This window comes from Mus caroli, unplaced genomic scaffold, assembly GCF_978045245.1.
Source record: "Mus caroli unplaced genomic scaffold, Mus_caroli_1 scaffold_13, whole genome shotgun sequence".
Lineage (NCBI taxonomy): Eukaryota > Metazoa > Chordata > Mammalia > Rodentia > Muridae > Mus > Mus caroli.
Window position 1 is genome coordinate 47,165,348 of NW_028227268.1, and position 27,641 is coordinate 47,192,988.

At 48.6% G+C, this 27,641-nt stretch overlaps 2 protein-coding genes across 2 annotated transcripts; both read right to left on the bottom strand.

The window, feature by feature from the left end:
* Positions 1-47: 47 nt before the first annotated feature.
* On the bottom strand, positions 48-3,299 carry Rilp (Rab interacting lysosomal protein). The gene is made up of 8 exons (XM_021177680.3): positions 2,875-3,299; positions 2,710-2,803; positions 2,509-2,615; positions 2,240-2,425; positions 1,819-1,964; positions 1,351-1,473; positions 817-900; positions 48-551 (listed from the first exon to the last, which is right to left on the bottom strand). Exons 1-8 carry the CDS (start codon positions 3,094-3,096, stop codon positions 407-409), a joined length of 1,107 nt encoding a protein of 368 aa, XP_021033339.1. The 5' UTR covers positions 3,097-3,299; the 3' UTR covers positions 48-406.
* Positions 3,300-3,807: 508 nt separating this feature from the next.
* Positions 3,808-27,284, bottom strand: Prpf8 (pre-mRNA processing factor 8). The gene is made up of 42 exons (XM_021177904.2): positions 26,912-27,284; positions 26,292-26,460; positions 25,027-25,191; positions 24,717-24,935; positions 24,392-24,604; positions 24,153-24,278; positions 23,967-24,072; positions 23,292-23,482; positions 23,047-23,166; positions 22,773-22,962; positions 22,543-22,662; positions 22,288-22,422; positions 21,808-21,937; positions 21,353-21,549; positions 20,875-21,081; positions 20,594-20,757; positions 20,338-20,464; positions 20,026-20,218; positions 19,385-19,572; positions 18,986-19,224; positions 18,635-18,781; positions 18,243-18,453; positions 17,537-17,653; positions 14,376-14,623; positions 14,094-14,273; positions 13,777-13,912; positions 13,485-13,654; positions 13,198-13,327; positions 12,931-13,077; positions 12,458-12,618; positions 11,707-11,898; positions 10,886-11,123; positions 10,645-10,773; positions 9,638-9,751; positions 9,388-9,561; positions 8,933-9,126; positions 7,574-7,813; positions 7,330-7,471; positions 4,837-4,977; positions 4,588-4,727; positions 4,279-4,481; positions 3,808-4,119 (listed from the first exon to the last, which is right to left on the bottom strand). The coding sequence occupies exons 1-42, from the start codon at positions 27,009-27,011 to the stop codon at positions 3,965-3,967; spliced, it is 7,008 nt and encodes a 2,335-aa protein (XP_021033563.1). The 5' UTR covers positions 27,012-27,284; the 3' UTR covers positions 3,808-3,964.
* Positions 27,285-27,641: the final 357 nt, after the last annotated feature.

A 27,641-nucleotide genomic window follows, 5' to 3' on the forward strand; every position in this document is an offset into this window, starting at 1 on the left:
TTCTAAAGAAACATTACCATTGTTCCTGGCAGGGCTGGGACAGACAGACAGACAAACTGAGAACATTTTAGGGGTATTATGGTTATTTATTGCACTGGTCAACTGCACAAGCCCCAGCGAGGCAGGCAGGCAGGCAGGCAGGCAGGCAGGCAGGCAGTCCTCTGTCTCACAATGGGGAAAAGCAGAGCTCAGAGATCCCTTTATCTCTGTAAAGTGTGGTACAGAGATGTCAAGAAAGGGAGACAGGCTGGCGTTCCACCATAGCTAGTACAGGCGAGGTTTAAGTGGGGAGCCACATCCTCATTTGAGGTCACACATTCACACACAGTTAACTGGAACCCAGAGTTAAGCCTCCTGCATAGCTGAAGCCCTCAGACCAAGATGTTCATTGAAAGCAGGGGACTAGTCAGGAGTTGGGGGCTGGAGGGCTGTTCACAGGCTGCGGGTGGGGTTGCTGTGGGGTCTCTTCTCCTTTCTGTAGGCTGCTGGAAGCTGGGTTGCTGGTCTCGGCTTCAGGGGCCTCAGTTTCACCCCGGTACCATAAGCCAAAGCTGGAAGGGAAGCCAAGAGAGGTACATTGAGCCAGGGAGGCAGAGATGTCAAGGATGCAGGCTGAGGGTCCAGAAAGATGAAAAGGAGATTTTGGAGGAAAGAGGAAAGCATGGGTCACAGGGAAATGAAGGCACAGAGGACAGAGAAGCAGGTGGGAAGACAGATCTTAGAACAGTGTGAAAGGCAGTGGAGCAGAAAGAAAGGGTGGGAGAAGAGCCAGGCAGGCCCCTCCTTCACCCTCCTCCCTCCCCTCCTCCAACATACAAATTCTGGATTCTGGACTCAGGAACTAGGGGAACATCTTCCTTGTCGTTTGAGAGCAGGAGCCACGAGCCATCCTCATCATCACTAGGATAAAGAAATGCAAGGGCTGTATATCAGGGCCTAAGGGATACTATGAGTCCAGCTTGTGTGGAGGCTCCTGAAGGACTTTCAGAAACATCAGGGGAGGATGGAGTAACTACAGAGGCCTCAGGGCTGGAGAGGGGACAGTGAGGGGATCAGGGATACTTTATAGCCAGGCAGACAACAGCCCCTCACAAGACTGCATAGCTTCCTTTAGTAAAGAGATCCAGCCAAGGAAGGAAACATGAGTCTGGAGAAGTAGCATTGACAGTTTCTTCAGTATGAGGCATAGCAGCTGGGGCAAGCAGGAACAGTGGATTCCAGAGGACAGACAGGACAGCAGCTGGAGAGCAGGCTTAGTGAGGTGCCAGGCACAGCTAAGGCATCGTTGGGCACAGCAGAACTGCAGCAGGCCAAGGGGTTTGTTTGGTGAGCACAGAGGCAGGATCTTACCTGCTCTCTGCTTCTTCGGGTGTCCCCAACATCTTGGCCTTGATCTTCCTCCTCTGTTTCTTGACTGCCACCTTCATGGCTTCAAGCAGAAGCCCAGGAACACGGTGATCTGTGAGCAGCTCTCTAGAGAAGCAGGAAGGGAAGAAAGTGGGAAGGCCAACAGGAGGTGTCAATCAAGTACCTGAGCTCTGCTCACTGTTTCCCCTGGAAACCCGTGAAAGCTCTATACCGCCAACACCTCTGAAATGAGCTTAGATGGCCCCTCCTAAAGATAAGGCTTGCTGCTTCAGTTTGGTGACCCCTGGTGCTGCCCTGTTTGAGTGAGGTTCCAGAAGGGCAAGGTCTATGGAAGTTACTTCTTCCCAGTGCCTGAGCAGGACCCTGGCAATTGTCACTGCTGATCTATAAATGATCCAAAAAATAAGGTGGGGTGACCAGGAACAGGCATCCTGGCTTCCAGTCCCTCACCGCTGGAAGTACGCCAACTCCTCCTTGAGCAAGAACACGTTGGCTTTGAGCTCATTCCGCTCCTGAAGGATCTGCTTAAGTTCTTCCCTGCTGAATCCACACTGGACAGCTTCTGGAAGGTCCCCTGGCTGCTTCTGAGTATCCACCTGTGCAAGGTGAGGAATGGTCAGAGAGCAGTCTGTCTTAGCTCTTCCCTAAGTCCCGGCGCTCACAATAATATTAGGGGAAGTGTCTGCTGTAAAAACTTGGAGGACAAGGTTGCTGCTACATAGGTGGCACACAACTGCTGTTGTTGCCTTCCAACTTCCTGGGTACCTTCTATACTGCATGGCACATCCATGCCTGGTAAACCCAGGCTGGGTCACCAACTGCTGAATGCTGTGAGCTCTGGGATGTATTTTGACTTCGCTCCGTCTCTTACCGGGTCATCTGAGGTTGCCGCATCAGGTTCCAAGCTCTGTTCTTTAGCCAACTGGCTGGAGCCATCCTGAGCTATCTGGCGCTCCCTCTCCCGGTCCTGGGCGGCCCTCAACTGGGTCTGCACTGCAGCCAGCTTGTGCCGCAGCTCAGAGTTGATCAGCAGGAGGCGCTGTAGCTGTTCCTGCAGCTGGGGGGTGGAGCGAGAGAGCTAGGGGCGGGGCTCCGAGGACCGTAGCGGCCCCACCCCACTCGCCCTGGCCCCGCCCTCACCGCTTCGGTCTCTTGGCTTCTGCGCTGCAGATCTCGGTTGTGTGCCCGAAGCTCATCCCGCTGTCTATCTGTCACCTCCTTGAGCTGTCGGAGCAGCGCGCGCTCCTCTGAGGAAGGGGTGTCTTTAGCACCACCGGTCTCTGGGGTACGCAGGCCCCGGCTGCCCCCAGCTCGCTCTGCTCCGATGGGCCCCTCACTCACCCTGCGGCCCGGAGCCTAGCTCCTGGCGGAGGCGTTGGTTCTCCTCGCGCAGCCGCCGCAGCTCCACTTCTGCCTGCTGTGCGGACACCTGCAGCTGGGGGAGCCAGGGGTCTCAGGGTTAGGCCTGCTGGCTCTCAGGGGTAAAAGGAGGAGCCGGTGACTCACCGAGTCCGGAGCCGGCCCCACAGCGGCCTTTTCCAAGAGCTCCAGCGCCCGCACGACTAGTGGCACCAGCCCAGCCGCCGCGTCGGGTCCGAAGCGGCGTGCCAGCCCCTGTAGCTCAGAGCCCAGAGCCCCCGCTAGATGGTATACGAGCTCGGCGGCTGACCCCGCGCCCACTGAAGAGGCCTGACTGGTTAGCCTGGGCGCTGCCCTCCTGGGCTCCATTTTTTCCTCTCTTAAGGTCAAAAGCCACCCACACCCTCAACTGGAGCAGGAAAAAGCTTAACAGTTCCGGCCCAGGAAGTTTAGGGCCATAAGGGGCGTGGTAGAAGTAACCTGGGAGGAACAAATAGGGAAAAAGGCCCTGGGGTGGGAGAGTGCTCTGGGCTCCTTGTGCCCTACAAGGTCACTGGATACAGGTCGGCCAACTTCCAGGCAGGTATCCAAGAGTTGAGGACTAGAGCTGTAAGTGGTCACTTTAGGCAAGCCCTCCCCATAGCGCCTGACCCAGGCTCCACCCCTGGACTTGGCTGCCAAGCACTCCCCAGAGGTGAAAGACTGAAGGTCAGCAAACAACCTCTACTGGACTGCAGGGACAGTCACTTAAGTTTGTTCCCCCACCAGGAACCACACAAAGTTTACAAATAAACGAGGCTGGGCACTACAGCTATAGAAGGACCACACAGTCCAAGAAGTGATGCTGAAAATAGGTAGATTCCAAGTACTTTTACAGAGAAACCAGCAAATATGCTCAAAGTAATAAGCCAGCCCCAACTCAGCTCCCTGAGTCTAGGGTAGCCTCAAAGCCTCCAATGGAGAAGGCCTCAAGGCTCTGAAGGCAGAGTCCAGTACCTTGCTGTGAACTGCCCAAGCTAGTCCCCAATCCTCAAATGCCTAGACCCAGAATTTGACCTCACAACAGCAAGAAAACAAAAGCACTATTTATAAAATTTATTACATTTTGTTCAGGATTACAATCTATCAACAACACAAGCACAAAACACAAAGGGGCAGACTGCTGAATGTCAGCAGCTTGTCTGGGGAGGGCGTTCAAGAGGCTCCAGGCTTTGGGATCTGAAGCAGAAGGAAGTAACTAGGCATAGAGGTCCTCTCTGTCTGCAGAGTACACCTCACCCTCCTGCAGAAGGGCGAAGTTGAGAAAGTGGGAGGGCCTGTGGACCTCATGGTAGAATTCCTTGGGGTTTGCAAGCTGCAGTTCATATTTCATGTTGGGATCATGTCGAACACCTAATGGGAGGGGAAACATCAGAAGTTAATAAGGTTCTGCCCGCCTCACCCAGCCTGAGCCCCTGGGCCGTTTCCAAGGCAGCCAGACCTCAAGAACTAACCAAGCATGCTGGTCACCTGTCTCCACCCAACACTTCCTGGGCACACACAATCACGTACCCATAAAGTTGTAGTTCCAGGAGGACTGGGCAGGGACCATGAAGAAGCCGAGGAAACGGTCAGACAGGAGCATCTGAACCCTCTCGTAGTGCGAGGGTAGGTAGCCTTTGGGGTTGTTGCCTTTGTCTGTGTTCTGCCGGCCCCACTCATACCCACTGGGCGTCAGCTTGTAGGCTGTCAGTGTGCAGGAGCCTGGTGTGAAGCTGGGGTGCGGGGGACAGGGACAGGGTAAGCGCTCAAGCCACCAATCCAGGCCCTGGCCTGCCATGCCTGCTCTATAGTATTTCTACCCAGGAGGTCCACACCAACCTGCACGTGATGATAATCGTCTTCTCCCCATCCCAAGATGGGTTGTCAGCCATGATTTTGGCATGAGTGGTGACATCTTGGGGTGATAGCTGGGGGGATTCATTGGGCTGAGTGTGGATCCAACCTAAGGGTTCCATCTCCTATAGGCAAACAGCAATAAAGAGATGTTCAACCCATCTGCAGACAAATGTCACCCATTAGGGTAGCATGACAGTAAGTGCACTCCCAGGCTCCACCACCACCACTAACCTTGAGGTACTCATGCTGGGGCAGCTGGCTGGGCAGGTGCACAGTCTGGTGCGTGCCCCACTGCGGCACCATCACAATACAACGGATCTCCTTCACCTGAGGGTTATCTGGAGGGCTCACCCCATACAGGTATCCTGCAATCTAGAGATGAGATCAGAAGGTCTTCTTAGTACCGACCCAGAATGCCAGAAGTTTCACAAATTTTATTGTTGGGGCTGAGAGGCGGCTCACTGGTCAAGGGTACTGGTTGCTCTTCCAGAGGACCTGCCACATGGTGGCTCACAACTGTCTGTAACTCCAGTTTTAGAACCTTCTTTTGCTCTCTACAGGTACTGCCTGCATATGATGTACAGAAAAAACACCTACATACAAAAATGTTTTTAATGTATTATTATTCTGTATGTGTGGCACTGAGTGTATGTGAAGGTCAGAGGAAAATTCTATGACAGGCTCTTCTTTCACCTTTACAGGGGTTCTGGAGCATCAAACTCAGCTTGTCCGGCTCCCATGAGAAGTGCTTCACCCACTGAGCCACCTCAGCGGCCTCAGGGTTTTTTTCTTCTCAAGAAACCAAACCCAGGTGTGCATAGGTAATGCATACCAGGTAAGCATTCTGCGGTTGAGCTTTCTCTATATCTGTAGCCTTTTTTTTTTTTTTTAAGATTTATTTATTTATCATATGTAACTACACTGTAGCTGTCTTCAGACACACCAGAAGAGGGTGTCAGATCTCATTGCAGATAGTTGTGAGCCACCATGTGGTTGCTGGGATTTGAACTCAGCACCTCTGGAAGAGCAGTCAGTACTCTTAACCACTGAGCCATCTCTCCAGCCTATCTGTAGCCTTTTTCTTTCCCTTTTAAGTCAATCTCTCTCTCTCTCTGAAACAGGGTCTTGCTATGTAGCTCTAGCTGTCCTGGAACTCACTATGTAGACCAAGTTGGCCTTGAACTCATATAGAACTGTTATAAAAGAGCTTTTCTTTAAAAAAAAAATATTAATTTACTTTATGTATGTGGGTATACTGTCACTGTCTTCAGACACACCAGAAGAGGGCATCAGGTCCCATTTCAGATGGTTGAGAGCACCATGTGGTTGCTGGGAATTGAACTCAGGACCTCCGGAAGAGCACCAACTGCTCCAGCCCCCTTTCTTCCTTCTTCACTTTATTATTACTATTTTACACACACCTGTGGGTGACTGCATGCATGGTGTGCATGTGGCGGTCAGAGGACAACTCTGAAGAGCTGGCTCTCTCCTTCCACAGTGGGATTTGGGGTCTTAACTCAGTCAACTTTGTGTGGCACACTTTCTCTGCTGTCCAAGTTTTAACACTTTTTTGTTTGTTTTTCCAGTCAGGGTCTCTCTGTGGAGCCCTGGCTATCCTGGAACTCACTTTGTAGACCAGGCTGGCCTCAGAAATCCACCTGCCTCTGCCTCTGCCTCTCAAGTGCTCGGATTAAAGGCGTGCGCCACCACTGCCCTGCAAGTTTTAACACTTTTAAAACATGAATGTGCATGTGTGTCCATGTGCGTCACACTGGGTATGTGGACAGCACAGGACAGTTTGCAAGAGTCAGTTCTCTCTCTCTACTGCGTAGATTCTGGAGCTTACACTGCGGTTAGCAGACTTGACAGAAGCATCTGTACCTATAGAGCCATTTCACCAGCCTGCCATTTTCATGCTAGGTTTTGTGTATTGTTTTGAGAAAGTTTCTTGGGTACCTGCTGACTAGAACTCAGCATGCCACAAAAGCTGGCTTTGAACTCCTGACCATCCCACCTCTACTTCTAGAGTTTGCCTTTAAACTCACAGCAATCCTGTCTCCTCAGCTGTCCAAGTACTGGGATTAAGGTGTGTACCACCATGCCCAGCTCTGCTTAATGTTGTGTTTAATGGTTTTCCCAATACTAGGTCTTCAGTATTTCCTTCTAGTACTCTAGTATTTTACTCTATTTGGATTTTACTTGTGAGTGGTGTGAAGAAAAGATCCTGTCCTTTCCTATCTCGACATCATAAAGCATGCAGTCATACAGATTCAATACAGCATGTCAAACAAATACATATCTGAATCTATTTGTTATTACTCTCTGCCAATAAATTCTACCCCAATAAAATTTTCTCTTAATTGCCCTAGCTTTACAAAATGTTTTGATACCCCTTTGTTTGTGCTGTCTTTTTAAAATTATTCATTCATCCATAAATTTTGAAATAAGCACCTCAAAAAAAAAAAAAAAAAAGCCGGGCAGTGGTGGCACACACCTTTAATCCCAGCACTTGAGAGGCAGAGGCAGGCAGATCTCTGAGTTCAAGACCAGCCTGGTCTACAGAGTGAGCTCCAGGACAGCCAGGGCTACACAGAGAAACCCTTGTCTCGAGAAAAGAAAAAGAAAGAAAGAAGCACCTCAAAGTTTCTGGAACTCTCAGATGAATGTTAGGCGCAGACTAAGTGGGCTCACACTGTGGTCCAGGTGTGAGCCATAGCTACTCACTTGGGCACGGAGATCAGATATGCAGATGAACTTCTTAAGCACATTTTTCGGAAGAATGTACGTATAACCAGTCTCCTTAATGTCATCAGATGAAACATAAATGTGATTGGTCCGTAGATGCAGGTTGGCAGCAGAGATGGCCCTAAAGGACAGACAGGGAATGTCAGCATCTCAGCGCAAGCCCATGCAGCAACATCAACAGACCTGTCCGTCCATCCCACGTGGCTCCATGCCTCCACGGTACCTGACTCTCCATTCAGTCTTTGATGAGAAGGTCTGGGTCTCATAGTTGCTAGTGGTTGAAGTGATAATCTCGTCACCGTGCTTGTTGACAGTTCGAGTCTGGGTAGCAGTGAGCTGGGACTGTTCCTTGGTCTGCTTCTCAATCTCAGCTATCTGCTGCCGCTGCTGCGATGGCGCCGAGATCTCCATTCCCAGGATGATGTCTCGAATTTCTGACTGTGTCAGTGACGCCACATTCACGCTGTGGGGACACTGAGAGTTAAAAGAGAAGGAGCTCTTCCTTCCCACAAGTCCCTTTTGTCTTGATGATAAAGTAGACTTGGGTAGACAGTGGGTATACTCTGCCAAGATAATCCTCAAGTAAGATTTCTTTTTTTTTTTAAATGTTTATTTTATTTATATAAGTACACATTGGAGCTGTCTTCAGACACACTCGAAGAGGACATTGGATTCCATTACAGATGGTTGTGAGCTACCATGTGGTTGCTGGGATTTGAACTCAGGACCTCTGGAAAAGCAGTCAGTGCTCTTAACCACTGAGCCAGCTCTCCAGCCGGTAACATTTCTTTTTAAATGTATTTACTCTGGAGGAGGAAGACATGTATCACAGTGCAAATGCAGAGGTCAAAGGACAACTTAGAGAAGGTTTCTCCTCCTCCTGTGGGTTCTAGAGACTGAACTCCTGATAGCAGCACCTTTACCCCTGGACCTGGAGATGCTGTCACTCTGTGGAGACTCCCTGCAGCCAAGCAGCACCACACTAATGCACACGACCTTCACCTCTGTAGCTTTTCCCACAGAAACTGTCCTGACACAAGACAACTCTCAAAAACGGAAACCCCAAATTGGGTGTAGTGAGACATACTGATATTCCAGCAGCTACAAGGTTAAGGCAAGAGGGCTGTTGGAAGCTTTAAGGCCAGCCTGGGATATAGAATGACATCCTGTCTCAAAACACAAGAGAAATGCAGACAGAAGGAACAAAAAAGAGAGTGAATCTGTTCAAAATGGCTTCAATGCCTTCACTGAGAACCGTGTTTCTTCCTAAGTTTCCAAAATGTTATTTTTCTTTTTTTCTTTTTCTTTTCTTTTCTTTTTTTTTTTTTGTTTTTTTGTTTTTCAAGACCGGGTTTCTCTGTATAGCCCTGGCTGTCCTGGAACTCACTTTGTAGACTAGGCTGGCCTCGAACTCAGAAATCCACCTGCCTCTGCCTCCCGAGTGCTGGGATTACAGGCATGCATTACCAAACACAGGTAAAATATCTGAGAAACTTGTAAGCCTAAATGTTTCCAAACTCCAGAGCCTATGTCCTGAGCCAGGCTTCCCCTCGCTGCACTAGGACACCTGGCCCCTACTCACTTGTTTTTCTTGCCGTAGTCAGCCAAGATCAGATCCTTGAGCTGTACCTCCACCTTGATCCATTCCTCGTCAGTCAGCGTGGGCCAGATGTGATGCGGTTCCGTAACAGTAGTCTTGTCTGGCTTCAGGATCACCTTTGCTCTATCATTGTTCACATGCAAAGCACGCAGAATCAGAATGAGACGGGAGAAAGCCTGGAAAAAGATGTGCAAAGCATGACTGTCAGTTTTGTGAGGCTCTCTCCTCCTTTACCCTAGCCTCACAGGAAAGCTAGCACTGTCCCCAGTTTCTTAAGGTGCCAACCCCTCTGCAAGATTTCCTGCTCTTTGTATACATAGGTCAAGATTTAAAAATGACCTCATCAAGTGGCTTCTGGAGACCCCTGAGGCACACAGTATCCTCTCCTGACTCCACATTCACCCCAGGGAGCCCCTCTTCCTAAGGTATCTAATTACCGTGTAGGATGAGATAGTCTTGAGCCAGTCATCATAGAGGTTGAAAAGAACCATCTGGGGCTCGGTGGCTTTAAGGATGAGATCCCCAAACTTCTCCACCTTGAGACAAGCCTGGAAGGGCAGCTGGAGCTCCGATCCTTTGATCACAATATTGGGGAAATCCAGTAAGTGGACCTAAAGGAAAGCCTGAAGTCAGAGACACAGCCCAGAGGGCGTGGGCCTACCTCTTTCTACTGCGTCCACCTCTCACCTCCAGAGGATCCAGCATGCCTTTCCGAGTGACAATGATCTGTTTAGGCTGTTCCTCCACAGGCAGAGATCGGATCAGGGCAGCCACTTCCTCAGCAGTCTTCCACTTGGCCAACTAATAACCAAAAAGGAACAAAACAAACTGAGTCTACCTTCCTCAATTATCTAGAAAAAAAAAATCTTGAAATAAACGGTTTCTATAATGACGAACATGGATGCTAAACTTAGTAATCAGAAAAAGGTGCCTGCCTACATGTTTAATGATGTTCAGAAACAGTGAAGTAAGACAGGCGCCAGAGCTACTGGCTTCGGGTTAAGATCATGCCCTTACAGAAGACGTGAGGATGTGGTTCCCGACATCCACACCAGGCAGCTTATAACTGCCTGTCACTCTAGTTCCAGATCTGATGCTCCTAGCTTCTGTAGGTGTCGTCGCCCCCACCCCCCACAATTAAAGTAAAATAATATTTAATTTTTAGAGACATGATCTCACTATGCAGTCCTGGATGGCTTAGAATTCAATATATAAGAGGCTGGCTTCAGCCGGGTGTGGTGGCGCATGCTTTTAATCCCAGCACTTGGGAGGCAGAGGCAGGCGGATTTCTGAGTTCGAGGCCAGCCTGGTCTACAGAGTGAGTTCCAGGACAGCCAGGGCTACACAGAGAAACCCTGTCTTAAAAAAAAAAAAAAAAGCCGGGCGTGGTGGCGCACGCCTTTAATCCCAGCACTCAGGAGGCAGAGGCAGGGGGATTTCTGAGTTCGAGGCCAGCCTGGTCTACAAAGTGAGTGCCAGGACAGCCAGGGCTACACAGAGAAACCCTGTCTCAAAAAACCAAAAAAAAAAAAAAAAAAAACCAAAAAAAGAGAGGCTGGCTTCAAACTTGCAAAGATCTACCCAGAAATGCTGTCTCTCAGTAGAGAAATCAGTATTTTTTTATCATGTCCCTTTGCCCTCTACCAAGAGAGACAGCCAGGTTCTATAGCCTCACTATCATTTAAACTGCTCACCTGACCCAAACGCTTCTGTCCAGCCCATACAGATGTGTGGATTATCTTGAGGAACAGCTGTCCCGTTCGTGGATTGAAGATGAAGATGGCCCCATTGATGGGTTTAGTTGTCAAGTTCCCCTCAAAGGTCTAAAGAACAACTATATTGGTTAGCATGGTCTAGACATAATCACTCTACTGTGTCTTACTCTCACAGGCACTTGAAGCCTGCATGCCCGCCCACACTGCATCCAAGACTCACCTTGTGGATAGTTACTCTATAGACATTGGTGTCATCCACAAACCAGATAATCTGGTTAGAGAAGAGTTCACCATAGTTCTGAGAGGACAGGTAAGGCTCAGTGGGCTCAGATGAATACAGCTGCAATCCTTTGCGTATCCGTTCACGTAACACATACAACGCAGGGTTTGCCTTCATGATCTTGGCCATGGCCTGCTGTATGAGAGGCTTGCTGCCTGGGAACCAGTTTCCATAGGCACTGTGAGAATGAAGGGAATCACAAGAACTTAAGCATAGGCAGAAAGCTCCAAGTACAGCAAAGGGACAAAGACAGTTGGCCAGGCTTATGTAGTAATCTGCTAACACACATACATACTCAGAGAAGAGTCAGTCAGTGACCCAGAAGACAAAAACCTCATCTTAGCCAGGCAAGTTAAAACTGGTGTAAAAGCCGGGCAGTGGTGGCACACACCATTAATCCCAGCACTTGGGAGGCAAAGGCAGGCAGATCTCTGAGTTTGAGGCCAGCCTGGTCTACAGAGTGAATTCCAGGACAGCCAAGGGTACACAGAGAAACCCTGTCTTGAAAAGACAAAACAAAACAAAACAAAAAAAACCTGGTGTAAAGACTAATGTGTAGGCTGTGGTAGCACACACCTTAGTACCAGCACTCAGGAGGTTGAAAGAGGTGGATCTCTGGGAGTTTGGGGCCAAGCTGGTCTATAGAGTGAGTTCTAGGCCAGCTAAGGCTATATAATGAGACCCTACTTCAAATAAATGAAACAAAACAAACAGAAAGTACAGGGCTAATGGAAAACCCATGCTTCTCAGCCCTCACTCACCTGTGTAGATTATAGGCCAGATCAATGGCAATGAGCACGCCTGTGGGCGAAGGGTAGATACTCATGTTGTCTGTGGTGTAATCCAAGAACTTGGCCCGGGCATAGCGCTCAATATCATGGGAATCATAGTCTCCCCAGCGTAATTGGATGTCAATCCAATACTTCTGTGTGGTGGTGCTGTCCATCACATCCCTAAGGGTGGGGAAAAAGGTCAAGTTTCCAGGAAACCACAGCGTAAGCAATGAATGTCTCAGAATCATGAGAACTCTGCACCTAAACCTCAAACTCATCCCCTTCCTCAGTGCAGAGCAGCGAGAGCCTGAGCCGGCCGTGTGGTGCGTGACTGTAATCCCAGCACTTGGGAGGCAGAGGCAGGCATAATTCTGAGTTCAAGGCCAGCCTGGTCTACAGAGTGAGTTCCAGGACAGGCAGAGCTACAAGGAGAAACCCTATCTCAAACGAAAACAAGCAAATCAAACAGATCAGCAAGACCCCCAGGAAATGAGCAGGTCTGACTGCTGATGGGCTACAGGGGTTAACATTACCTCCAAGTTTGAAAGAATGTCAGCAAAAAGCTGGGAATGGTGCCCACTCTTGTACAGCAAGCATTTGGAGGGGCCGAGGCAATAGGATTATAAGGTTTAAGCCAGAATAACAAAACCGAAGAGGCGGGGCTAATCCCTTAAGTAACATGAGTAGTACATTAACACCAAGGTTCCTGATACCTAAAGCTGGACCACAAAACACTTACTTGGAGTCTGCCAGCAGCGAGGGCCGGGAGACATTCCACTTATAGGAGGCAAAGAGTAGTATATCCGCACAGGAAGAGTTCATCTTATAGGACTTTCGGGGATGGATTGTCTCCTTTTGCACTGTTTCAATTTCCAGTGCATCCAGTTCCTGGTCAAAGACCTGGGAGTAAAGATGAGAGGGTTGTACCCTGTTACAGAAATCCACTCACACTGAGTGCAAAGAGAAGTTAGATGAAGCAGTAGGAGTCTAATCCTCGAATGTCCAGGATAAACTTCCCATTCTCAAAAGAGCAAGCTGGCCGTGTGAGGCAGTGCATGCTTTTAATCCAAACCCTTGGGAGGCAGAGGTAGGTGGTCTGAGTTCAAGGCCAGCCTAAGGATCTCTAGGCCAAGGCCACATAGACTGTCTCCAAAACTAGAAAAACAGTGAGGTGATGTGACTCTGTGAAGTCACCCCTCAACTGCAGCCCACCTGACACAAGTCCATCACGATGCTCTCGTGGATCTTCTGCCACAAGTGAGCTCGGAATATCTGGATGAGAGAGATCTTCAGTGTGGGGATCTTGCCGTGCATGAAGATTCCTGTCAGGTCCAGCTGCACCTGGAAGCCCACATAGACCTGCCAGGAAAGAGAAAGGGCTTTAGAGACCCGAGACCACAGCAGGCCACTTCTTAGGACAAAGATTAAAGCAAAAGAAACCACCTTCCCTCATCTCCCCTGCTGAGAAATCACACTCACATTGGCTCGATTGATGGTTGGGGACCACCAGAGGGTGAATCTACGATTAGGAATCTGGTTTAATCCTGATCGCTGAGCATTGGTCAGCTTCTTCCACTTCATGGACTCCTCAAAGCCACTGGCTTTCTCCCTGACGAGCAGAGTAACCAAGTGAGACGCTGCCCACCCACCTCCCAGAGGTGCCTCGCTCTCACTGGGTAAGCAGCAGCAGCAGCAGGCCACTACAGCACACAAGTGATAGGCTCAGGTAGTTGGGACGGGTCCCTGTACAGGGGCAGTGTCCTTACCAGAACAGACCCTCCCAGGTGGGGAAGTAAGTGCCCTTGAAGAGAGTGTGCTCCAGAATGCCCTCCACACCGCCCAGTGCCTGAATCATGTCTGTGCGGTAGTTGTTGAGGTTCCAAAGCTTGCCATCATGCCGCTGATGTGTCCACCAAAAGGGGTTCTGCTTCAAAACCTAGACAGCAAGATAAGGCAAGTACAGTGAAGTAAGTGTCTGGGTGTCTCCCACTCTAAGTGACACGGATGCCAGAAATATCCTGATTGGGAGAAACTTGCTCTACTCTCCACTCCACATACCTGGTACTGCTTAAAGTCAGTTCGGACACGCCAGCCTTTATCATAAGCCAATGTGTGCCGGTCTTTCTGGAAGAGGGTATTGATCCGGGGAATGCCTCGATCCCATGAATCTTCTAAATCTTCTAAAGTCAAGCGTCTGCCAGAAAAAAAGAGTCAATATCCTTCCTCACAAAGAGGAAGCATTCAACATTCTTTGGCCAAGGATAAACAGAATTAGTCTTAACTCCTAAACACATACTCTGCCCATGGCCTCTATATAAGATTCAAAATGCTGTGACCCAAAAGCTGTGTGATTGGCACACTCTCCGCATGCCCACCTGTTCTGAGCAATAGCCTCTTGTCTCTTGAGTGCATACTCAGCCCAGACCCGCTGGGAGTCGATGAACTCGCTCTCCCATGGCTGTATGTAGCGGTACAAGTTGGGAATCAGTTGGTCTTCTTCATGACTCATTCCTGAACGGAAGTGTGTGATACCCACATCTGTCTGCTTGGACCACCTGTTTTGGAAAATTGAGACAAGAGATAAAAGTAAAATCACACGTAACCAAACACCCGTTTCCCTCCCAGTTGAAATAATGAAGCTAGCACCCAGGCCATACCTGAGGTCAGACTGGGGGATAAGAACGTGGCCCATCGAGAGCATGCCAAGCCCACCCAGCTCCTTAGGGGTGTAGAATACAACAGGGGGGAACCGGCTAGGCATCTTCGAGTTCAATCCAATCTTGATACGTGTCTGGATCTTGTTTTCACACTTCACCAATAAGTCTAGGAGTTCCTGTGTATTCACCACAGCCTCTCGAAAATATGTCATAAGGCCGATGAGAGCTGTGTTCCACTTATTCACAATCTAAAGTCAGTGGAAAGGAGTAAATTCCACATGAGCAATGCAGGCCTTGCAGTTACTAGTGAATTACTTACATCCCTACTGTGACGGTTCATCTTAAAAATCATTAGTAGTTACAGAAAATAATATATATATAATATATAAATTTACAAGACACAGTAAAATTAAACAAGAGGAAGAAAAGGAGCTTTTTTCTATTAACCAGGGAGGTAGGGGAGGGGGAGGTTTTGGGGGGTTTTCTGGTGTGGCCGTATATGATGCATACATTGTGAGTATAAGTGTGTATACATGTATATGTGTGGGAACATGTATATGTTGAAGCCTGACATCAGTGTCAGGTGGCTTATGTCTGTAATCCCAGTACTTCAGAGGCTAAATCAGGATGGAGTTCAGTGTCGGCCTGGATTATACATAAAGTTTGTCTTAAGCAAGCAAACCAATGAACAAACAAAAGCAAAGGAGGAGAAAAAGTAAACAAGTCCACACCCATCAGTGTGCGCTCAGCACAATCTCTGATCTAATTAATATGAGCCCTTTATAAAATATGGCTTATTGGACTACTATATGCATTATTTAATTTTCACAAGAGCCTTTTTTTAAAAAGATTTATTTATTTATTTATTTATTTATTTATTAATTATATGTAAGTACACTGTAGCTGTCTTCAGATGCACCAGAAGAGGGCATTAGATCTCATTACGGGTGGTTGTGAGCCACCATGTGGTTGCTGGGACTTGAACTTCAGACCTTCGGAAGAGCAGTCGGGTGCTCTTACCTACTGAGCCATCTCACCAGCCCCACAAGAGCCTTTTTAGCTAAGAAATATGATTATACTCATTTTATAGATGATGCAGTAGAGGATCTCCCAAAGTCTTAACTAGTAACAGACCCAACAATGCAATCTGACTCAACATCATGAGTGTCTAACCATGATTGTGAAACACCTCCCTCAACTCTCATCACTCCTCCATAAGGCTCGGAGCGAGGCTGAGACAGGAGGATTGCTGGACCTCATAGGCTTCTAGAGCTGCAGACTTCAGAAGAGACCCTGCTTCAAAGGAATAGGAAGAGTAGGAAGAGGGTGATGGAGCCCCACGATACTCCACACCTACCCTGTCTCTCTCTCTCTCTCTCTCTCTCTCTCACACACACACACACACACACACACACACACCTTTTTAAAGGAAGGGGCTGCAGGAAGCGGGGATTAAAGAGGATAACAAGAGGTTGATATGGTTATAATGCATTGTATACAAGTAAATATACAAAAAACAAAAGAGAGCCAGGCGGTGGTGGCGCACGCCTTTAATCCCAGCACCCGGGAGGCAGAGGCAGGTGGATTTCTGAGTTCAAGGCCAGCCTGGTCTACAGAGTGAGTTCCAGGACAGCCAGGGCTACACAGAGAAACCCTGTCTCAACTCCCCCCTCCCCCCAAAAAAAGAAAGAAAAGAAAGTGAGTAAAAGTAAAAAACTCCCAAAAACAAAAAGGCCTGTTCTGATGTGTAGCTCCCTCTATAAAAGGGAGATCCTAACGCATCTACTCCAGCTCTGGCAAACTCACTGTCTCCACTCACCTCCAATCAAGTTTTGTCCACACAATCTGGCTTGCATCCCAACACTGAAATAACTCTAAGGTCATCAACGACACCCTAACTGCCAATCCCACTGAGTCTCACTCAGTCTTATCTAACAAACTGATCTCAGGCAACTGAGGCTGTTAAACACCTGCTTGATTCTGGGCCTTGGTCCGTCAGTGCACCTGAGAGCTTCCCATCACCCTCAGCTGTCTCCACTCTTCCAGACAGTCTCACTCATCCTTGAGCTTTCAACCTTTACAACACAATCAGAAAACTGCCTTGTGGTGGTGACGCACACTTGCAATCCCAGCACTTGGGTGGCAGAGGTAGTGGAGCTCTGGTCTACAGGTCAAGTTCCTGGAAAGCCCGGGCTACATGAAGAGAAACCATGGCTTGGAAAAAAATTATAAAATTAAAGTCGAGAATGCCTTATTATTTTTATATTTACTGAAAATTCTATTTCCAGGGATCTAGAAAATATCCAAATCCACACCTTACTGCAGTAAACCTTAAACTTCTTATATTTACACAACACAAGCACCATGGTAATTAAGCACATCTCCACACCTCTGCTAAAGCTGAACACCTTCACTTTGTTTCTTATAGAAGAAGCCTTTCTTCTTCCACACTCAGACAGGACCAGAACTCATGACCTCTGGTATTCTCAGCTCCCAGATAACGTAAGGCTCCATAAACATCACACATTAGGGGTTCTTTGATCGTGTATCTGTCTGTCTCTCAAAGGGAAAGGGCTCTACTTTATAGCTAGCATCTAGTATGTACAAAGTACCTACAGCACAGAGGTTACCAATCATGGGGAGATCAACCTAGAAGGACAAGCTAATTCCTCAGAGCCATGGTTAAAAAATTACATCATGGGATATCTGGCCTTGCAAGACCCTAATATACACAACTAACAAATCCCCAGCTTCCCTCAGCTGTGTTAAATGGGCCCCAGAAACAACTTAAGGAAAAATATAAACAAAAGACCCTGCATTTTAATGGTATTATATGCTACTCCCTAAAATATAAGCTGTTTGACTTAGATAACAAGCCTAAGGGAAAATGCAAATAGATACTTTTGTTCAAATTATAGACTCCACTTTTGCTGTGATCTAAAAATCATCAAAACCCCACAGATGCAGCCTGTTAAATTTTTGCAGGGAATCCTCAGAAATAAACTCAATAGATCTAACATTCTAAGATGCCATCCCAAAATAATACATGGAGATTAGAATACTAGGCAAAGTTGGGAAAGAGGGAACTCAAACCAGGGACGAGCTGAAGGGATGCTAAGACAGAGGCTGGCAGGAAATCTGAGGTTTCCGGCCCTCCATACCTTGGTGAACGTGGTGGAGCCAGAGGCCATCAGAATCTGCCGCACACGGTTATGGAAGCGTTGCATTGACTCATCATCCACACGCAGGAAGCACTGAGCTGTCCGCTCCTTGGTAACCTACACCATAAAGTCAGTGTTAACTTGTCTCAGACACTCCCAAGGGGCTGGTGAAATGGCTCAGAGCAGGCCAAGGTGCTGTTTACCAAGCCTTAGTTCCTTACTTAAGCCCCCAGAACCCACACAGAACAGACTACAAGTTGTCCTCTGACGTCCACACAAATGCCATGGCAAAAATCAAAGTGAAAAGCCAAACATGGTAGTGTGTGCATTTAATCTCAGTACTCAGGAAGCAGCAGAGGTGGAGGGTGGATCTATGAGAATTCAAGGCTAAGCTGGCTAGTCAGAGCTACACAGTGAGACCCTGTTTCAATCAATCGATAAAGCATAATAGCACACATGCCTTTAATCCTTACACTTCTTGGGAGGTAGAGACAGAGGCAGGCTGATCTCTGAGACAACCAGGGCCAGTCTTGTTTACAAAGTGAACTACAGGCCAGCCAGTGTTACAGAGACACTGTTTAAACAAGCAAAGATTAACTGTGACTAAACCCAACCCACTTAATGATAATGAAAAGCTATGACTGTTCTTCACCCATTGACTCCAGAGTTACAGGGGTCGTAAAATGATGTCCTTGCTGGACTGTACCTCATTCTGTAGGTTCCAGACCCCGTCCTTGTGGGTGAACTCTTCATAGCTGGTGCGGCACTTAGGCAGGATGCGGCACTCAAAGCCACACATGTTGAATAGCAGGTTGGGGTTGTCTTTACTGTACACAGACACAAAGCTATTCTCCCACTGAACTGTAGTCACCGATCGTGGCAGCCGGTTTTTGATGTCCCAGAACACTGCCCGACCCCTATCCACAGAGAACACAGAGGCACTTCAGTCTGTTGAAGACACATTCAAAGACCAGGTAGATGATAGCCCAATAGGCCTATATTCCTTCCACCCAAGGCACAACCTCCTCAGTCCTAATTGATTTTTGGGTCCCTAGGACTAACTTCCTCGTGATTCCCACAAACCCAGCTGAGACTCACAAGTTGACATCATGCTTCATGAGCCGCATTCGGGCATCTCGGGGCCAGCATTTCTTGTTATTGTAGCCAACAATGTTTTCATTGTTGGGGTCTGGATGTTCTGTCAGATAACGCTGGATCAGATCCCGAGCCTCATCTGCTGTGAACCTACGTTAAGACAGGTACATGGTTGAACTCCAAATATACTAGGACCCTTTAAGAACTCTAGTTCCACAGTAGGGACCCTATTCCTCACTAGGCTTCATTTCACTTTATAGCCCAAAAGCAATTAATCAACTAATCTACAAGAGCCACTGCACAGACAGAGCTTGGCTCCCAGCCCTGTTGGGTAAGTGAGCTGTGTGTCATTACCTGAAGAAAATATGGATGCGATCAATGTATCTACAGAAGAGCCGGATTGGGTGTGCAGCCTCAGTGGCTATGTCCTGGAAACTGAGAAAGTCATTTGGCATCTGAGGAGGCCCAGCCATCTCACTGGCCCGGTGCAATCCCAGTACAAGCAAATCCATCACCAAGCCATAGTACTGTACAATGAATGAGGCAAACTGCAGGCCTCTGATGATTCCATATGAGTTTGTATGGTTCATGTCCTAGAAATGAAAAAGGAAAAAAAGAGAACCACAATTCTTAGCTATGACTAGGGTTGGCTGTGTCCCAGACACTTCAGGGTCCAGTCTCCCTCAGCAAATCCTAACTCCCTGGGTCAGACACGCCCCAACACATTCCTTTGCTCCTTGCTCCAGGACAGACCTTATAGTTGATGACTACGTTGTTCTTGGCGGTCATGTAGTCAGCTATGTTGTGGTCCACAATGAGTCGCAGCAGCCTGTTAAGCAGGGTCAGGTCAATCTTCTCATACATCTTCTCAAATCGAGACTCCAGCATGACGTTGCACTCGCCCTCACTCGTCTCCCACACATCCTGCAGGTTATTGATGCCTACAAAAGAAAAATGCTGGAGCTATGGCACATTACAAATTTCTTTTCAGGACTAGTAACCTCAGCAGCTCTCAACACATTCCAAAACCCTCTACCATCCATCCATCCATCCATCCATCCATCCATCCATCCATTTATTCATTCATCCCAACTGCTATAAATGTCAGCTTTGCTCAACATCAGTAGTATTCACTCTCTCTTTTTATTAGACAGGGTCTCTCTGTGTAGCCCTGGCTGTCCTGGAACTCACTCTGTAGACCAGGCTGGCCTCAAACTTAGAGATCTGCCTGCCTCTGCCTCCCAAGTGCTGGGATTAAAGGCACGTGAAACCACCACCTGGCAGTACTACTCACTCTTATGCAATAAAACGGACCATGCAGCCTAGGCCTGAATGTTTATACAGAGCCCAATCATCTCCTTTCTCTGTGGAGGGTAACTCCAGCAAAGTTGTACCTTGACACCACTTGTAAACAAGCAGTGGTGGTGGCTCTGTGTCAGCAGGCTTGATCCAGGGCGGGAAAAGACGGCGTTTATCTGCTTCATACCACAGGTACTGGTCCAGGTAAGCATCAGTTATTTTCTCCAGTGGTTCCACATCATACACTGGCACAAGGTGGCTATAGAGATCCATAAACTCAATGCCCACCTGTGGGAGGAGGAACCTGGCTCACATCAATTCACCTAAGGCAATCTGCCCCCCACTAGATAATCTGCCAGGAATAAAGAACACAGACCAAAAGAAAACGGAGGGAACATATTACTCACTTCCTTAAAGGCTCTCTGTGTGAGGAGGTGACGCTTGATGCGGGACAAAGCCTCGTGGGGATTGTCATAGGCTTGTTCAATCAGACCCAGCTCCTCCCTCTGAGACTGGTTTAACCTAGACTTCACACTGACAAAGCAAAAGGAAAGTGAATGAGATGCTAAACCAGAAAGAACTATACCTTCTTCTGAACTCTGACCACAATGCCATTCTCTCTGTTACCCTCCTCCCAACAGGAACCCACCAACCACCCCTTACCTATAAGCTTCCTTGAGACGCTCCAGAGCCAAGATGAGCAACTTGGTATCATGCTTGTAGGAGAGTGGAGGGAAGGGGATGGGAGAAAATCTCCGGCTCTCCAGCCAGTGCACAGTGGTGGTATACACGGCCACTGCTTCCTCGGCTGTGATGTAAGGCCCATCCTGGAAGGTGAACATCAGGTTAGTCTCCCACTACTGTCCACACCAGGACAAAGCCTGATCCTCACTCTGCAGTCCACCTCACCACCCAGCCCCCACACCCAGTCTAGCTGTCCCAACCTTCAGGTAATTGTGCTGCCGCTCCTGCTCTGCCTTCAGATACAGGCGAGTGAGGCGGCCCAGGTTCTTTTTGCAAACAGTCTTGTCTACAGTAGCCCCGCGACGGATCCGTTCCCGGTTGTAGTGGGCAGTATTGGTCCACCAATCAGCCTTGGCCTTAACGTACCGAAGAATCATATTCTCTATAGGTGTTGGCAGTCCTGGGACCTGCAGGTACAGACACAATGAAAGAGTACTAAGACCCAAGCATAGTGCTTCACACCTGCACCCCAGCATGGAGGCGGAGGCAGATTGATCTCTTGAGTCTGAGACCAGCCTGGCCTGCAGACTTCCAGCTCAGCCAGGACAACACAGTGAGACTGTCTCAAGAAGGAGGGGTATTAGAAGAGAAGGTGGACAATCCTGTGAGGATGTGGTACTCCTAACCTCAGAAGGATGAATGAATGGCAGGCCTCCTTGGAGGTGGAGGAGAGCCTACCTTCCAAGGGATGTTGGCCTTCCAGCAGCGCCAGGCTTCGCTGAGGTGCTGCAGAATTGTCCGGGCCTTGTTCTGCTTGATGCCTTCAGGCATCATGTCCAGAATGTCGTGCATCACAGCCGCCCTGAGCTCCAGGTCAAAGTGTGACTCCACCCGCTGCTTCGTTACTGTCTTTGCCACCCCCTTTGAGTGACGGCCTAGAAGTGAAGGACAGCCCAGAGATCAAATCAGTAAATAGTGACAAGTGTCCATGCAACCCACACATGGCAAAGAGACAAGCCATTTCAGACAGTCACAAACATACAAACACATGATAGCTCAAAATCCTAGAGAGCAGCCTGAGAACCAGAACAGGAGTAGGTCAGAGTCACTTAACACAGACCTGGGACAGATGACAAGCGCAGACAGAGACACAGAACATCAGGAACACAAGCCTGGGTGAGAAAACCACTTACCTTCAAACTGTCGGGCCAGAAGGTTGCCCAGCCATCGCTCTAGCAGAGGGGTAATTCCACGCATAAAGAACAGCCAGACCCGCCAGCCAGCAGCCCAGAAACCACAGCCAGGGCCTTTCCCTACAGGACCCTACAGTCAGGCAGAAATCATGACCATAAATGAACAATTCCTTTAGAGAAATGATAGAAAGAAAACCGGGCAGAAGTAGAAGGATGAACATGATAATCAGGCTGCCGTGAGACAGGGTAAATGCTGTTTGAGTTCTCACAGTCTAGAATAGGGACGCATGTAAGAATTTCAGGCAGAAACTGAGGCTCCTGCATGGATTCAGTGGTAGGTTTGAGGGGAAGTGCTGTGATTCATTGAATATAGTAAGGACATAGTCAAGAGCTTCTCTCTAAGGAGGTCCTGGGGAAGAGCTCTAACTGCAAAGAAAAAGCAAGGGTGTGTGAAGGCTGGCAGTGAGGGCTGGGTCTCACCGTGTTGAAGCGGTAATAGATGAGATGTTTCAAGTCCTTGCACATGCGGATCTGCCGCATCAGCTTATATTTGTATCGATACATGCCTGTCAACTGTCCCACATGGGCAAATATATACTGCAAACCGTCTGCCAGCTGCAAAAAAAAAAAAAAAAAAATCACCCATTAGACTTAGAGCCAGAGCCAGCTCCAAAGCCAGCACAGGCTTTACCCTGTCTCTCCATCCGGGCAGGGGTCCAGGCAGCATGGCCTCACCTGGAAGGCATCTACATTGCCCAAGCGATACTGCACATGGCTGTCCACAACCAGCTTGGTTAAACGCAGTACTTCCCGACACAGATGGAAAGCATTCCCAAAACGGGATTTCTTTCTTTCCTGAAAAGGCCAAGAACACAAAGAACATTAATGATAGCGGCCACAGAAGGAGGTATGCACAGTCCCGTCCACCCCTAAGCGCAGCAGAGCCGCGAGATCCCCGACAGGACCTTGGTGGTGAGCGTCTTGACAGGCTTCAGGTTGAAGTTGTAGTCCAAGTGCAGGTAGTTGAGGTTCTTCCGGTGAATGAGAAGGTTGAGCATGTTGTAGCCCTGGCGGCAAACCTGCAGCCCTACCTCCACCCAGTCCAGCTTGGTGGACTGAAAGAATTTGGTAGCTTTGAAAGAACGGAACAGATACCTGGGTAAAAATAAAGACGAGCGTTAAAGTGGCAGAGTGACATTTTTGGAACACAAGGTGTAGCAGGGGCCTCCAGCACCGTACCTCTTCTTCTGGGCTTTGGGAGGCCGGTGCTTGAGGGCATTCAGCACATAGTACTTAAGCAGCTTCTGATAAGAGACTCGAACCTTCACAGGCTGCCCAGCAGGACAGTGCTCCCGATACCTGGTTAAATAAGCCCATCAGAGCCTTACCCACTTCTCCTTCCAGACCCCCTGGGAAGGCCGCATGCCCATCCAGACCGTCTTTTCTCATAAACTGTTCTATTATCCCTTAGGGAGAAGCCTCACCAGTTCTTGACAAGGGGTATGTCCAAGGCCCGGCGGGTACGACCAGAGCGTAGGTTGAAGGGCCGTGGTGCCCAGAGCAGGGCAATGCCATTGGCTGTGTTGTCTGTATAGAGAGGTGTATCCTTCAGGAAGGGCTCGACAAACTCTGGGAGTTCAAACTCTTCATCATCATCAGGCAGTGGTTCTTGGCTCTGAAAAAGAAATCCTCGCGGGTTCATTTCCCACTCACTGAGTGCAGAACTGAGATGGGCAGTAGTGGCTACACATGCCTGACAAGAGCAGCCTAAAGAGCTAGATAAAGAAGCCAAGGGAGTAGAGAAGAGAGCTAAGCAGGAAATCAACCCACCCGCTTACCACTAAAAGCCTCCCAAAGGAGCTCTAGTATCACACCATAGGAAGTACCCACTGCCATCAGTTCCTGACCAAAACTCCTGAGCTCAAGAAAGGAAGCCTGAAATCCCAGTATGTAGGCAGAGGCTAAGACAAAGGGACTGAATGAGTAAGACCAACATGAAACCACACAGCCAATTTAGGCTAACCTACACTATATGTCCGAAAAGAAAAAAGTGAGGCATAGGCTGCTGAGTGGCAGAAAACTTGCATGCATAAGGCCCCAAGCTCAATCTTCAGGACTCTCATTCCCAGCCACCCTCCAAACATGTGATTTCCTCTTACCTTGACTGAGTGCCTATGGGAGATTGGGTTGATCAAAGGATCAAAGTAGAAAGCTGGCAGATCAGGATCCTCAGTCTTGATGAACACAACGTTGGGAGTGTGGTACCTATAACAAAGAGAAGAGTCAGCCAACGTTCTCGTGCTCTGGCCTTCTCCATTCTAACTGCTATGCTGCAAGCGTCTTACCAGGTCAGGTGAACGTGGTGTGGAAGGTTGTTATACAGGTAAGGAAAAGCAATCTTGTACTCAGTACGAATAGGCTGACGGATGATGATCTTATTAATATCGTTAAACTCATTCCAGTCTTCATCCCTAGGACAGACAGTCAAGTGAGTTGTCTAGTTCCACTGTTAGACAGGATCTTAAGATAAATATTAAACTTTAACACACACAAGGCGCCTAAAATTGATATTCTCCCAACTTACTGTAAGTTGATGTCTCGAACAAGAGGCTCAAATTTGGGTCCCCCAGGAATGGCCATGTTGAGTGCCTTAGAGGTAAAGAAGGCCTTCAGATCAAAGAGATAGAAGTAGTTGTCATCTACGAGGTCAGTCAGAAGCTGATTGGCCAGTCGGTAGAGAGTGGACATCATAGGCAATGTGAACTGCCAGCGTTGGTAGGTGGAACCATTAACGTACCTAGGGAAAAGATGGAGGGCCCCCATCAAGTAGGCATTGAGCCCAGTCGCTTACCTACTGCCTCCCCACAGCTCCTGTTTGCAGAACTCTCACAGAAATTAGTTCCACTCACTTCCTACTGTCTCTCAACGGCTGGTGGTCATAGAACCAGTCCAACACAGGGGCATCCTCCTCTGGGTCCAGCTCTAGCTGAATGGCTTCCAGTGGCTCAACATCTAAGATGTTGTCGGCATAATCCAGGGGCGGTTCCTCGTCATCAAAAGGGGGGAAACGCATCCTCTTGAAATGCCTCCTGTCTCTTTTTTCTCTACGCATCATGATCCACATTGACCTAGAATCCAAGAGCATCATGTCCACTGATCTCAGCTGCAACACCCCACCCCAGCGCCCAACACCTCCCACCAGATACCAGCCCTTCTCACCCCCACTGGGAGATGTAAACCGGCTCGATAACCCAGGGAATCTCGTTAACAAAGGAGATGGCTCCAGTGATGTGGTACAGTACAGGCACATCCCGGATCTGCTCCCAAGGCATGGGCATGTTCTCCAGGAGCTTGAGAACCGCATGAGGCATGTACTTAAGAGCTCTGCAACGAGGAGGAGAGACCATGAGAAAGAACTAAGGGTTCTGTTATCTGTCCCCTGCTGACAAGCCATACAGTTATCACGTGTTCCTCACAAAATGCTGCCTTATACTCCAAAGTCCCAAATTAGGACTTAGGCCCTACACAATCACAAGTCCTGCCTCCTCATCTCCACCTTCATCTAATACCACTCTCCCTTCCAAATGTCTTGGTGTGGGACTCAGCCTGTAGAAACTAACACCCATCCCTTTGAAAGCAACTTCCTTCTACCCTTCCTGTAAATACCAATACCTTCCCTGTCCTATATGGTAACCATTTGTCTCTCATCCATCATACCACTAAACTTATACTCCTAAAAGGAAAGGACCAAATACGGTCTATTCACTGAAGACAAAAAGAAAGTTTCAAAAATAACAGTAATAATGTTTATTGTTGTTTGAGACAGGGTCCCACCGTATAGCCCTGGCTGGCCTGAAACTCACTGCATAGAACAGAAGTCTCACCTATCTCTGTCTCCCATGCGCAGAGACTAAATGCCTGTGCCATCACATGTGGCTTTGCTGTTTTTGATGGAGCATCTCACCAGGTAGTTCAAGCTGGCCTCAAGCTCATGATGCTCCTGCTTCTGCAGCTCAAGGGCTGAGATTACATGCAAACACTACCACGGCTGCTTAAGTTATTTTTGTTGTTGTTTTATTTTTCAGGACAGAGTTTCTCTGTCCAGCCTTATCAGTTATAGAACTCACTCTGTAAACCAGGCCATCCTCAATCTCAAAGTCACCTGACTCCCGAGTGCTGGGATTACAGGCATTTGCTATTACCTTGCCCGGCAACAAGTTGGTGTCGTTACACTGTATGTAAGCCCAACATCTGCCTTTAATCCCAGCTCTTTTCGAGGCAGAGGCATGGGGATCCCTGTCAGTTCAAGGGCAGCCCAGTCTACAGAGCTAAATCCAGGGCAGAAATGCCCACACAGGGAAACTGTGTCTCAGTTAAAAAGTCACGTTCCAAATGCTAGTCCCTCTATCCAGCACTATCAATGAAGGGGCAGAGGAAGGAAAGAAGTCAAACTCCATATGATATTATCCTGGGATGTTACTCACCCCAAATAGACCCTTTTGTCATGACGGAACTTCCTGTTGGTCATGTCTCCATGGTCTCGAATGATCTTCCTGACATGTTCTGGGGGCATGTCTTCCTTCTGAGCATCCACAAACCCAAATTTCCGCTTCTCTGCATATCGCTTGGCCTGCAACTGCTGCCATTTTCGAGCTAGAAAAGCACCTCCGCTTAAAGGGCTGCACACATTAACCCTAGTTATCCCCAACTCTTGCCCTGGGGCAACCCTCAGCACACTGTGACGAGAAATACTCACTGCCAAGTATCCTGCCATTTTACTACCCCAAACCACCTGATATTTTTGCTATAGATGTTTAGGGGAGGGCTGTTGTCTAAGTCCTACATTGTAATGCAAACCCTATAAAGAAGCAGGTTTTATCGTCATTGATGCATTTTACACACACACACACACGTACACACACACACGTACACAATTAGCTCCTGCAAAATAACAGGCGCTTCCAAACTTTCAATGATTGGACTCAATTTTTAAAAATGTAAATAGTGCTAATAAGCACACCCCTGATGACCTGCCTATAGAGGGAAGAAATGAAACCCGCCTACACGTTCGGGCCTGCGCACGCCGTTCCCGTTCGCCTCTCACCTTTCTCCTGCAGCTTCTCCTCTGACATATAATCCGGCAGCGGGGCTAGAGGGCCGGGCACCGGGTTACCGGGCCCTCGGTAAGGAAACACTCCGGCCATGCCGGGAGAATCTGGGATAGAGAGGCAGGCCAAAACTAAAGAGCTAGGCCCGGGCCCACAAGGGGCAGATGGAACACGTCCGGAGCCCCCTGGCCTGCACTCTAGCCGGGCTGAGCGCTCGGGACCCGGGCCTGGCGCAGCTCCTTAGGCCGCTCGGCCCACTCGATTACCTTGCGCTCAGCCTCAGACACCCACCACCCACCTGTCGCCCCTCACTCAGGTAGCGGCTAGGCTCGCAGAGCAATGGCGGAAAGACGACGTCCGCTCCGCGTTCCCAACTCCAGGAAGTGCGCAACCGGGCTCAGAAATTCACCCAATAGACGCCGAGATGCTCTGATGGATTAGCGACATCCCCAATTGACGTTGCAGCCCAAGTCGGAGAGGCGGGTCTAAAAGCGGATTTCACCAGGAGGGGTGTGGTCCGGGGAGGCTCACGCCCCGCCTTCTGCCAGTCGGTTTAGGTTCCCTCTCTAATAGATCTGACATTTAATTGGCTATTGATATTGCTCCCCCAAAGCCAAAGCCATACAATTTTAATAAGTTTGCGTACGTTGTACATTTCCCCTATATTTATTCTCATGAATTCAGAGCTGATATGTAGTACTAACTCCTACTCAATGAATCCTTTGT